Source organism: Selaginella moellendorffii, unplaced genomic scaffold, assembly GCF_000143415.4.
Source record: "Selaginella moellendorffii unplaced genomic scaffold, v1.0 SELMOscaffold_69, whole genome shotgun sequence".
NCBI lineage: Eukaryota > Viridiplantae > Streptophyta > Lycopodiopsida > Selaginellales > Selaginellaceae > Selaginella > Selaginella moellendorffii.
In genome coordinates, this window is record NW_003314330.1 from 305,654 (window position 1) to 319,511 (window position 13,858).

Below are 13,858 nucleotides of genomic sequence, written 5' to 3' on the forward strand. Positions count from 1 at the left end.
ACTTAGGACACCATGTGGTAGTGAGCGTTATATCTACTTCACTCATCCAAAGATCTCCTCCAGTACTCATCATCAAAGTACTAGAACCAAGTTGTTAGACCTGACCACCATCCCAGCATTAAACTAGAAATTGTTAATTACACCATTGAGAGAGCACTACGTTCAGATGCATGGTAGTTTCATGCCAGCCAAGCACAATTACCAATTGTGCAAATTAGCAAGTTGAACTACTATTGTGACATAACTCTGTTTATATAAGACTGTCCCTTAGCTTGGTTGTAATCCTCTTCATTCTCTAAACTATCTAATGTTAACCTCCTCTTCCTTGACAGTAGTTAATGCTTGAACTCTTGGCTTTTTTTTACATTGCTTTATAAACAGCAAGAGAAAAAGAACTTAGAGTGAGTCCATCCACACCTCCTTGTATTTCCTTTTATTTCACAACTTAACACAATGCTAAAAGCAACATCTTAAAACAGGTTATGCTACAAATCACTATCATAGTGCTACTAGAGTTGCTAAACTTGATATCAATCCCATATTAGCCATTTTCATCAAATTCCAACTCAATTTCCATGATTTTAGCATATCGATTCACCCTGTTCTCTTCCTCTTGCATGCACATCTTTAAGTACATCACATTCCTTTATTGTATATAGTTTATAAGAACTTCACTCTACTTAGATTTCTTCTTGGCTTGACTTGTAAAACTTGGGACTCTTCTAGTGATATCTTCCCACAAAGAAGACTACATCCATCATCTACTTCTTCATTGTCAAACAGTGGATCATTATTTGTTATACTTAAGAGACCACTTGTTCTCAACAACTTTTATTAGTTACATATTTAGCTTTGAAGAGGGGACCTTTTTAATCTCCTTGAACACACCTTTCTTGATGATGCCAAATTTCACTCATGCCATTCCTTTTGCAACAAGCTATAGTAGTTAGTGCATCTAGAGTGGAGTTATATTTCTTAATGGCTTTGTAGATCAATAAAAACAGTTTCAATTGACTCCCTTAGGCTGGGATGAGTTTGATGAGCTACTTCATGAGAAATTGTTAAACTCCTTTTAATTTGATTTTACATGCTTTTAGTTAGCTATAAACTATATATCTACTACTTACCTTAACAATGCATCTCTCTTGTGTTGGTCACTCACTTGATATTATCTTTTAATGCTAAAAAAATGATAACATTAAATTATATAAAGCACATTAATCTAATTTAATGCTTGAATTATTGGGTGAAAAAATTCATATTAAATTTGAATATTATATTAGTTGATAAAAATGTAATATAATATCAATATAGTATAAAAATAAAAACATTAAATTAGATGTATTAGCCTAATTCAATATCTAGTGAAGAGAAAATAAAGCAAATAAATTGGTCTTATCCTCCCATTCTCTTGCTAATGCATGTTTGATGATGTTCTTGCTATGATTTGTATCAATGAACGTGTCTTCATTTTATGGTTTAAAAAAAAAAGTATCTATCAATCACAAGATCAGCTAGATTCAACCAAACTAGCATCATTCCAAGCCAACCGAGAACTTAGCCAGAGCTAAAAATTAAATTAATATCTATTAAAATTAATTTAATACATAGAGATTTAAATTCTGGGTGTATGAAATAATGCAACCAAGTTTATCAGTCTAACAAGAAAATTACTATTTAACCCTTGAAATTCTGAAAAATTACAAAAAATACCTCTTGAAGTTTCATAAAGTTTAATGAAGTTTTGATATAAAACATAAATAACACACTCAAATTTGTTGTATACAAGTAAAAATTATGAAATAGATTTTGAAGAGAAATTAGCAATTAGTGCTACAATATCAAATAAAAGAAAAATATAAAAAGCTTTTTTAAACTCATTTAAAAACCTCATTAAACTAGTAACAATATACCTAAATTAAAATTATGTAAATCTTATTTTTAAACATTTATAATTGTGTTCTTAGGCTTATGAGAAAGCTCTTTACTTTTATATAATCCTATATAATAAACTATCTATTTATGCTACTTAAATAATGACTTTAAAATGTAAGCAATTAAAGGGAATAATTTGAATAACAGAGAAAAGGATCATGATGGGCATTTTTCCATCCCATTAGTAAAACAAATTTAGCCTTGAGATATCTAAAGATTTTCCCAATGAGAAGAAGAAATTTTCTTATTCTAATGTATTGTTAAAGATTCATTTCATTAGGACTGTTTGGTGTGGCCAATTTGGCTTGCCACATCATGCTATGTAATCAAAACAAATTCATCAGGAAGAATCTATTGGGATCTCCTATTAGGAAGTCTTAACAAAAATATAAAGTGAAATGGTTATTGAAGTATTGCAAACTTGAATCTGAATGTAATCTAGTGTGGTAGTCCAACTATTCTATAATGAATATTCTAGTCAAGAACTCCCCCAACAGAATGTGCTAGAATATACGTTTTCAATTGGAAATTTATGTATACTGAGCATATGCCATTCACATGTGTGTGATGGCTATGCCATGGGTACTCTATCTTGGCAAGGGGTAAAAGAAATAGGAGATTCTACCAAATATTTTCCATTCTATATTCATTTTTAGCATTACAATGATTTAAGTTTCCTTTACAGGTTGAGTATGTAACTAACTACATTACATGAATTTCAAATATAATCAAACTCCAGAATCTTAAAATGCTAGAACTTAACAATCAACTCAAATGCAACTCATGGTTGAAACTCAACACTTCATCTTAAATGCAAACTCATACTTAACATTAACACACTCGAACGCCAATGCAAACCCAAACAACTCAAACTCTAGATTTTAGAATATTCTATATGCTATTGACATGTTTGTGCATGTGTGTGCCATTTGGCAGGTGATTAATATTCAGAGAAACCAGAGCAGATTTATCTACATGCAAAGACTACATTGAAATGTGTGAATCCTTTGTAACACCAGCCTTCCTCGGTCCATATGCCCACAATCCTGTGCAGCACACAAAACGAGTTAGAGGAGAGGAGGGAAGAGAAAACTCACTGCTGTGCTACATACTCCCACCACACGGGGAGTTACTGCTATACCTTAGATTAGCAGGCAAGGTATAAGATCTCAGCAAAAGATCAAAGGGCGCAGATGAAGGATTTTGACTCAATGGTTATGGAACACCTCGGATGAATGGAGCATATTGGGGATTGCTGTGATGGGATATAGATAAGACGTCGATGATGCCAAAGTTATAAGATGGCTCTTGCAATGCAGTTCCTGAAGAGCAAAAATACTTTCCATTTAGTCATTTTCACTGCCCGAATTGTCTTCCAGCTCTTGAGCGCCTCGCGGAGCCGACTCCAGCGACGACGACGATCGCAGCAGCAGCGCAATCGATTTCTTTGTCCGCTCGGCTCCTTCCGGCAAGCGCGCAAATATTGCAGGCGATCCGGGCGATGGCGGCGACGGCATCGACACGAGGTTGCTGCTAGCGCGGTCCGAGACGACGATCGCGCACAATATTTTGTGGTGAGAAATCCTTGGATTGCTCTTGCTTTTCTCTGGAGCTAAGCTGGATTTTTAGTGGAAACGCCTCACATTCTTCTCGCTCCTTTTTTCCAGAACTTGCTTCAACGTCCAAGGAAAGATATCGGGAGAGGTTGATTGGTGAGCTTTTGGTTTTCTGTGTTTTATTTTTCCTGCTTGTCGTTTGCGTTTCTCTTCTCAAGCGCTTGGACGTGATCAACGTCGAGAAAGCTGCCGACTACGTAAGAACTTCGACGGTCGTTTTGGAAGCATTCCCGGAGGAGCTGGACAGAGCTATGAAAACTTTTAGACACATTGAGCGCTCTTTCTTGACTAATGTTTTCCGCGACCACGCAGTCTTTTGCTGCGCTGGGGCTATTGCTATCGCCGGTGCGCATCATCACATTGACAAGGGCTGGTGGCTTTGCGAGCGCCATTAAGTTAAGTCCGGTCATGAGTTTGCATCTTCCTGGTCCTTTCTAAAATGCGAATTCTTAAGGTCTGCTACTCGCGGTGGGTGCTTTCGAGTCTAGTGATGCTTCGACCGTGTGGACTGGATCGATAAACAGAAGCTCAAAACTTTCATTCTCGAGTGCCAATACACTTTCACTGTAGACGCATTTAAATTTCACCTCTTAAAAACATGTGGATTTGAGCCAGGACACTGAAGACGGTGGCCACTGACTGTGTCCCGTTTTGATTCAACCGCTTGTGAAAAGCCCCGTCCTTTCCGATCTTATCCGGACGCCACACCTCGTTCATATTTGGTAAATGATAAAGTCTTCGCACTTTGTATCGATTGCAACGTGAACTTCATGGTAACCTTTGTGATCTAGTAGACCTCCACATGCCACTGTCGGTTTTTCTTCAGTTTCGCAAGTTTGCCACGCCAATCTTCTCCCATCCGCCTTGCAACCTCTTCGAACACCGCTTCCACTCCCACCAGCATGTCTTTGCGGCCGCAAAAGTAGATATGGCTGCCTCCATCCAGAAGCTTGAAGATCTCTTCTCCATGCTCCTCCATTCTGTCTTGCACGTAAAATCTCCCACCCCTCTTGTTGCAGCTTTCCCTGCTCAAAGCAGTGTCATATCTAAAGCTCCAAGGGAGATCTCTCGCATATCTCTCAAACTCTTCATTATATAGCAGTCTACCAGCTGTTGGAGCTCCCATGAAAAGCCAGGCCGATCCCTCAAACTTGCGAGGACGCATCTTGTCCTCGAGCAATCTCTGCAAGAATCCCCGGAATGGAGCCACTCCCGTCCCAGTGGCAACCATGATATGAGAATCACTCGGGTTACTCTCATTCAATAGCATCAATTTCCCAAACGGACCAACGAGATCGACCTTGTCACCGGGCTTGCAATCGCACAAGAAGTTACTGCAAACGCCCTTCTTGCTCGGATCTTCCTCCCCGGTTTGAGGATCAACATAGATCGCTCTCTTCACGCACAAGCTCGCGCTCCTCCCGCTGAGATCGTCGCCATACCTAGAAGAAGCAATGGAGTACAAATGGTATGGATGGCGTGTTCCTGGCCTCTTTGAATTCTCGCCAGGGGGAAGAATTCCATAGCTCTGGCCTTCCCAGAATGGAACATTACCGCCGTGGTCAATGACGATGTGGGACACTTGACCGTCTCTAGTCAGTCGCTGAATAGAGCTGACCGTGGCAGTGTATGGCAATTGCGATGTGTAGAGATGGAATGGTGGTTTGTTACCACGCTCCAGTAACTTTAGTAGCCGAGACATTGACCTAGAGTTTTAGACCTAGCTCTTATATTTTAAATCGTCCCGCTCAAAAGATAGGGTTTATCAAAAAGGGAAGGGAGAAAGGGGACGGGCGCTTCATTCTGCTAGGTCGAGTATCGATTCCTGTAGATCTTCTCTGCTGCAGATCTTCTCTTTGCGATACTTCTCATCTCTGTGCTATATTTTGCTTTCTCGCAGCTGTGAGCAAGAGATTTCCTGTCAACGAGGTAGATTTCTTGATATCTCGACAGATCGCGAGCTTCTCTACAGATATTTCGGAGAGTTTTCATTCGTTTCTTGCAGATTTCCCCATCGCCGGTCGATCGCTCGCCATGTTTTCTCTCCATCGATACAGGTAATAAGCACAAGCTCTCCGAAATTTCTACACGTCCTATGGCAGGAATCTCCTCAACAAGGTCAAGGTCCAGCGTCACAATGCGGGTATAGTAGATCCGAGTAACAATATTAAGCAGGAGATCTCATCTTGGAAGTGATCGTCTCGTTTTAGCACTGGATCGCCAGAAGATCGAAGTGGCAACGACGATCGATGCTCAGCCACTCCAGAGGGCCGACGCTGAAACTGGTAAGTCGTGAGAATCCAACGCATGGTAATGCCGTCTAACTTGAAAAGTTTCTGTGACCAGATGCCGCCACCACTTACATGAAGTTCAAGAAGGACGTGATGGAAAATCTCGAGCTGCCGGACCTGGACAGCTATGGAGTGGACTTCGTGGAGCGTGTGTACAGTGAGTTCCTCCTGCGCGACAACGATCTCAACGAGCAGCAAAGGAAGCGCCTCTACGACGTTTGCTCTGCGTATCTGGGGAATGACAATTCATCGCCTTGGAGCGAGTAAACCAAGGTAAGTTTCTTTGATGAATATGCTCAAGAGTGATTCACGCCAATGTTCTTTTAGTGGCAACACGGCATTTTTGTTCGACTAAGTCTTTCGGTTCAATTCGAAGTTCTCGTACTGACAGGTATTCATGCGTGTGTAGCACTGACTTTTTTTGGCGTGCTTTCACAGCGAAGACAAAGTTCTCAAGCTACCGTGAAAGGTAAATCCTCGGATTATCAAACAACTGACTAGCCAACTTTTTCACAGAACCTATGCCTCGACTATCATCACTGCTTCATCGTCCGTAACATCACTTTGAGCGTCACCGCCTCTTGTTGTTTCGCTCGCTTCTCCTCCAGCCTTCTCTTCCTCGTCGGTTTCTTCCGAGCCATTCGATGGGTCGTTATCTTCTACCCCTGCTTCCGTCACTGAGAATGGATCGGCATTTCTCACCCATCTTTGTACAGCATCGTGTTGTGAGCGTCAGCATAGCAAGCGTATTGAGACACATCACTGGCAATCGCAGAGCGCGCATAGTTCTCATTGCAAGCGTGTGGCCGAGCGTGTGGTGCTTGGGATACTTTGGCTTTCCAGGAGTATTGTCGAGCTGTGAGAGATAACACTGATCAGGCTGATAAATGGTAAGGCATTGACTTTCAAATTCTTGCTCTTCATTTCCTTGTATGCTCTCTCAGCCTGCGCAAAAATTTTGTTAACCAGCTTCGAAGTTCTCTTCCAGCAGGACGCGAGCTGTTGCAGAGGCTCCAATAAAAAAGGCGCAAGTGCTTGTATAAGCTTCGTTGAAGACTTTTAAAGCTGCCTTGAGCCTTCCACCCTTCCGAGGCACTTCAACAGAAGATAGAATGTGAACGAATTGGCCGAAAGACCAACCTTTGTATGCGACTGATATAATTCATGTTTCCCGTACAAGCACAGAAGCGCTCAAAACAAAAATCAACGCACATATATCTTAGAAGTGTTTTTTTTTTTTTGCTGTCGATGTTGCCTTGCCAGGAGCATTATAAGTTTTACCGTCAGGGAAGTTGCATTTCCTTGCTGTAATGCTTTCTCGAGATCAACACTTAAGCATGAACTATAACGAACGGATATCTACCTGCATCGTCTATACGAAGAACGTGTTGGCAACAAGAAATCGAAGTGTTGTAAGTTTGAATGCTTATTGGTTCCTTGGTTTGCTTCACTGTGAACGCAGGATCACACACAGACGGCAAGCAGCCATTCAAGGCAAGTACCTCGTAGATGGTAAGTGCTCGTTCTCCTTACAAGCGAGCATAAGAAATGAAAGAAAACACGAAGAACTATCTACATGGACCTTCGTTTGCACTCCGGCAGTCTTTGGTTCTTCCAATATCTTCAGACCGATTCAGCCTTCCTGATAGCTTCATTGAATTGCGTGATATTGTTCTGGAAGGAAGAAAACCAAGGCCTTAAGAGCGACAAGGAAGAGTCACTGAGCTCATACTGGAAGCAAAAGATTCTCACTCCTTTATGTAAAGTTAATTAGCAAATATTTAGCACTAATGGTTTTGTGGTGTAGTTGGTCATCACATCAGTCTAACACATTGAAGGCCTCCAATTTGAAGCTGGATGAAACCATAAAAGTTTCTACTTTTATATTTATTTTTGTTGGCTATCAATTTTTATTTTTATTTTTTTTTCTTACTCCATACTTCACTTTTTCTATGCTTGCCATTTCAGCTTCAAAATGTGGAGGCACCTTTGTCAATGGCAGTGTTTCATACCACACAGATCCATCCCTTGACCACTGCTACTATATATAAACTATTGCCACCATAAGCACAATCACGGTAGGAATCATTCAATCTGCAATCCTTGGCCTTGTAAACATCGATTGGGCAGTGGAATTGTGATTGCATTGTGAGGGAGTGTTAAGCACCAGTTTTGACCACGTGGTCAACGTGGGTCAAAGTGAAATTCAAGGGTATATCAAAGCATGTTAGGGTAAGGAAAAAAACTTTAGAGCTTTTGAGGGTGAGGAACTTTAAAAAGAGGTGTAGTATAATTTAGGGAGACTAGATTTTATCTTTTAATGCTGGATCTTAACATTAGTATCAAAGGAAGTTAGTTGCAATGGGAATCTTATTATTCATAGTGGTGCCAATGATAATATCGATAGAACTGCAAAAGTTTAGATTATTCAAGATGTTATTCATAAGTTCCCGAGTTCTTAATCAAAGTCAATAAACTTGTGATTCAACTTGTTACAACACTCGATACAATCCCTTCCACTAAGCAAAAGCCCTTTATACAAATTATATACCATATGATTGAAAAAATGAACTAACACCAAATCATCCACTTTGTATTTTATATATAGATAATGATAGGAATTGTATTGTCATTATTGTCCCACTTGTATTCAGCCTAAGTGTTTAGTAGGCTCCACAATTAGTCCACTTGTACACTATTATAAATATGACTACAGGGTAACGAAAGTTATTTATCAATAAGTCCTTTTAGATGTCCTTTCTTTACTGCCACGACAGCAGGAAGTTGGTATTGCTAGATTATTTTTCAATCTCCACTCAAGCTAGTTGAGAAATTGGTCATCATGTTTGTACTTATGCCGAATAAACATAAGGTAGGAACTTATATGTGTTTCTTACTAAATATACTCAACCCAATACAAAAAACTCATATATTAACTTTATAAACAACTAAAGAGAATAACTTGAGAGATGACCCATATAAATTCAAATATAAAGGGAGAAGGCTTATGAATAAGAGTGCATCTCTTTTTTCAATCGGTTAAAGGTTTTAGGATATTTGGGGTTGGATGCTACCAACTAGTATAGTACAAAATTTAGGCTTAAATTTAAGCCAAATGTAAAATAAGGACAAATATACAAACAAGAGATAGACTATGCCTTAAGTTGGTCAACCACACCTAACCTACTTAGTATCCTTATTATATATTTAGAACCCCCCCACCCAAAAGAATGCCTATTTGGGTTTTTACCCTTAGTACCAAGAGTTAGTCTTTGAGACAAACTTGAAACTTATTAAATATCAAATTATGCTAAATTGTGAATTTGGATATGAGACTAATACCATTATGTTCAGGATAATCTCTACATTCCATAGATATGCTCAATTAATAAATTTAGACACTTTCCATAAATAGCTAATGGGACTAGAATGGAACCAACACAAAGGGCATGATAGCAAAAGTGTTTTGGTAGACATGGTAAATTATCACCTAGCAATTGTTGAGGGACTAAACTCAATACCATAAGGGTTCCTAACACTAACAAATGCAAGTTTATAAATTTTTGAATTTGGACTTTCTAGGATGAGTACCTATATCTTCGCGTTATGCCATTGGTATGCTGAAATAATGCTAGGCTCTATTTGGCACCATTTTGCATGCTAATTCTGGCATTGAGATGCTAGATGCTCTAGAATTATTTCAACATCATTCTCTACTCTTTTTCTTTCACTTTTTGGGTTGAACGCTCAAAAGTCACTTTGTGCTTCAATTTCTTCACTCTTTAGTTGCAAGTTTGAGAGTTTAGCTCTATTCCTTCATTCAGTAGCCTAAGGCCTTGAAATTTGGGTTTCACTCTATTGTTCTTGGACATATGGCATGTGATAGGTGGCACATGGAAGGTTTAGGTTCTACTTCGTGGTTGTTCTATGGTAATTCACCATAAGATAAAGGGTGAAAGCCATATACACTACATACAAAGCTCAAGTGTTTTTTAGATTGCTCAAACCAGTGGAATAATACTTATCAAATATTGATCTCAAGATCTAGTATGCAACCATGATTTAACTTTGTTAACAATATCAGCTCATGGCAATATAAAAGTTTATATAGTGAAACACTGACAAAACTTTGTACCCTTATAATATATGCATACCAAATAGATAGCAAATAACCATCTTAATTCGAATGTTAAAAATGAAGGAATAGAGCTAAACTCTCAAGTTTGCAACCAGAGAGTGAAGAAACTAAATCATAGAGCGACTTTTGAGCGTTAACCCAAGGAGCAAAGGAACAAGAACATAGAATGATGTTGGAATAATCCTAGAGCATCCAGCATCTCAATGCTAAAACTAGTATGCAAAATGGTGCCAAACGGAGCCTAACACTATTTCAGTATATCAATGGCATAATGTGAAGATATAGGTACTTTACCAGCTAGTATAGTACTTTTTAGACTACTCAAACCAGTGGAAGAATGCTTATCAAATACTGATATCAAGACCTAATATGCAATAGTGATTTAACTTCGTTAACAATATTAGATCATGGCAATATAAGAGTTTATATAGTGAAGCATTGACAAAACCTTGTACCCTTATAACATATGCATACCAAATAGATAGCAAATAACCATCTTAATTCGAATGTTAAAGATTTATATACTTTACAAATTTAAAGGTCCAAACAAACTGTTGCACTAAACCATCTGTCTATGGATAATAAGCTATTGTGAAAGTGTGGCATATCCCCAATTGAGACATTAAAAAACAAAACACCTTATCTATATATGCAAGACTATTATTTAAGAGAATCCGCTCTGGACAAAAATGTTAGAACATCACCTGATTGAGGAGAAAGTATCTAATAGTAATTGCATACATACTAATAAGAGTACTAACTTCCACCTAACGAGTCAAATAGTCAAAAGCAATAATAACATATTCATTACTAACAATTAACCATGGAAACAACCCCATGAAATAAAATGCCACAAACTCAAATAAACAAGAAGCTGCAATTTAATCTAATTATCTTTCTGTAATATGAGGGTGAGTATTGTGAGCTTGGCATTAAACATAGCTATACAAATATTGGATAACATTATATCACATCTTCGGCCAATAGAAAGATCTATGCAATTTCTCAATCACACAACAATGTCCTATATAACCACTTAAAATAGGAGAATTATGATAGATATAGGGAAAGCATGGAATAGGCACCATTAGTCGTAAATGGTCATTAAGATCAATCCCTAAAAAATAAATAAAGTCATCCTCAATGCAATATTAAGAATGTAAATTCCAAAACAATACGTTATCAGTAAATGATGAAACAACATTCAGATTTAGGGCTTAACCATTTGAGATTTACAAACCTCATTAAGAAAAGGTAAATTTTACTATGCATTTTATGGACACTAAACATTAAGTATATTAACTACAAATGGTATGGAATCTTCACTTAAAAAATCCAAAGATTTTAGAATAACAAATTCATTAAAAATAGGAAAAGGGAAAATAGTTTAAGAAAAGGCCTTATGTCGCGAATGTGACTTCGGGTATCAAAAGTTATCTGTCGCCTAGTCCTTATGGACACTCTTACCTTACTACCACGATGGTAGGAGGTTGGTATTGCTGGTTCCCTTTATTAGCCCCTTTTGTTCAAGTGTTAGTAAATTAGACTTTGCATCTGTACTTGGTCGGATGAGCATAAGGAAGGAATTCCTAAGTGTCTATTTAGCTGAGCATCTTTTGCTCTATCTTGCACTGGCTTGACAAAAACCCTTGCGTATTGAGATTAATCCCTCAATATTGCTATATGATAGCTTACCGTGTCTCCTTGCTATCATGCCCTTTGTGTTAGTCTCAATTCGGTCCTAAATGCTATTTATGGAAAATGTCCAGATTTGCTTATTTGGCACATCTACGGAATGTAGAGATTGTCCTGAACACAATGGTGTTCGTCCTGTGTCCAAATTTGCAATCTAAGGACATTCCATATTTAGTAAGTTTCAAGCTTGTCCTAGAGACTAACTCCTGATACTAAGGGAGGCTTGCGGTGAAAACCCAAAGCATGTGTTTCTTAAGGGTGGGGGGGGGGGGTGCGGGGTGGCTGTGGGGGGTTCCAAATGTATAGTAGGGATAGTGGGTAGGTTGGGCATGGCTGACCAACCTGAAGCATAGTCTAGCTCCCGTTTGTGTGCCTGTCTTCTTGGGTCTAAGCCTAAGTTCCATTCCATGCTAGCTGGTGGAGTACCCATGTCCTTGCATTAGGCCACTAGTATGCCGAAATAACACTAGACTTTGTTTGGCTCCATTTTGCGTGCTGGTCCTGGCATTGGGATGTTAGTTACTTTAGGACTAATCCAAGTCACTCCGGGCTCCTGTCCCTTCACTCTTTGGGCTGTATGTTCGAGAGTTGCTCCATAGTCCAATTCCGTCACTCCTTGGCTCCATGCTTGGGAGTTTGGCACTGTTCCTTCGTTTAGTGGCCCAAGGCCTTGAACCTCGGGTTCCACACCATATTCCTTTGGACACGTGGCATGTGACACGTGGCATCTGTCACGTGGCACAAAGAGGGTTTAGGTTCCACTTAGTGGTGTTATCCTATGGTAAATCACTATAGGATAAAGGGTCAAAACCACGTGCACTACATTTGGTATCAGAGAATGAGTCTTGGCAAGTACTATCCAATGAGATTGGGCAACTAGTCTCGTTGCATACACAAAGATGAAAACAATTATCCGAGTGGGTACACGTTTGGGTGCAAAGGCTTCGCAATTGGTTCCTTGGGTATGGATATTGTTACCTTGTTGTACCTTATGATGTGAGTTTGCTCTTGGGCTCATAGGATGGATTTGAGGTGTTCTGTTCACACGAGTTTGTGCTTGGGCTCGTGAGTGAGGCTCATTAGCAACTCAAGGTTACACTTTGAGTTGGCAGGATTAATGTTAGCCTATTGGTGGTTCCATGAGTTGTTCCTTGTACCGTGGGTGAAAGCAAACCTCCCTGGGTTTGCTATGAGTGGCAAATAGACTGGTCCATAGCTATTTAGCACAGCACTAGTGGATCCTTCCTAGGCATGATTATAAGTGGATCAATCAAGACTATAGGGATTAGTCTATTAGTTCAAGTAAACATTGCCGTGCTCTCTCATAAACTTTTCTTGAATTGGACTGAAGGCAGTGCGAAAGCAAGCTTGAGGTTTAGTCAAAGATGAGACCGAAAAGAGAGTCGTTAGGGACGAAGGATCAAACATGTAAATCATCTTCTCTTTTGGAGAGGTGGTTTGCAACGAAGGGTGACTCATTACTCGTATTCACATCATGCAATCAAGAGTCCCTATCTTGATGTATGTTGGAAATGATGGTCTTACAATGGTGAGTTGTGGAATGGATAGTAGTGAAGCGCTATACTATTTTGTCTAGGTTTGTTATTGAAAGACTTGGGTTGCAATGCTCAATTCTTTTCTGGGAAACCTTGCTATTGCTCCTTGAGTGGCTTGGTGTTGGATTAGTGTTGAGTTTGGTCGGATAGAGAGTAACATGAGCTTGTCCATGTTGTGAACAAAAGTTAGTGGTGTTCAATGATGTAAGTCTCTATCGGTGGAGTGTGGCATTTATGTTACATTTTGTCGAATTGAGTTGGCACTTGATACTCACATAAACCTTTGTAGTAATGACATTGGCATTGCTCGTGGTGTTGCTTAATTGATGATCAAGTCATTGTGATTTTGTATCATATCCATGTGATAATGAGGAATGTGTTTACAAAGTTGCTTGGTCAAATGATGATCAACCCCAAAGTGGTTGATGGTGAAGCTAGTCTACTTACACAAAGTAGCATTGTAGTAGCTTTGACTGGATTCTCGATAGTGGTCCATTATGCTAAGCTTAAGTTCGTTCCTTAGTTCCTTGAGTTTGCCCATTGAGGTGTTGGAAAAGGGTTGTAGCATTCATTTGCTATGGCTTGTTGGTTTATTTGTTAGCACTTGGAGTAGATTATTGGATGGAA

General features: G+C 39.2%; 1 protein-coding gene across 1 annotated transcript; it reads right to left on the reverse strand.

Moving 5' to 3' along the window:
* Positions 1-4,338: 4,338 nt before the first annotated feature.
* On the reverse strand, positions 4,339-5,253 carry LOC9653404 (ferredoxin--NADP reductase, embryo isozyme, chloroplastic). Its single transcript, XM_002985663.1, has one exon. It carries the CDS (start codon positions 5,251-5,253, stop codon positions 4,339-4,341), a length of 915 nt encoding a protein of 304 aa, XP_002985709.1.
* Positions 5,254-13,858: the final 8,605 nt, after the last annotated feature.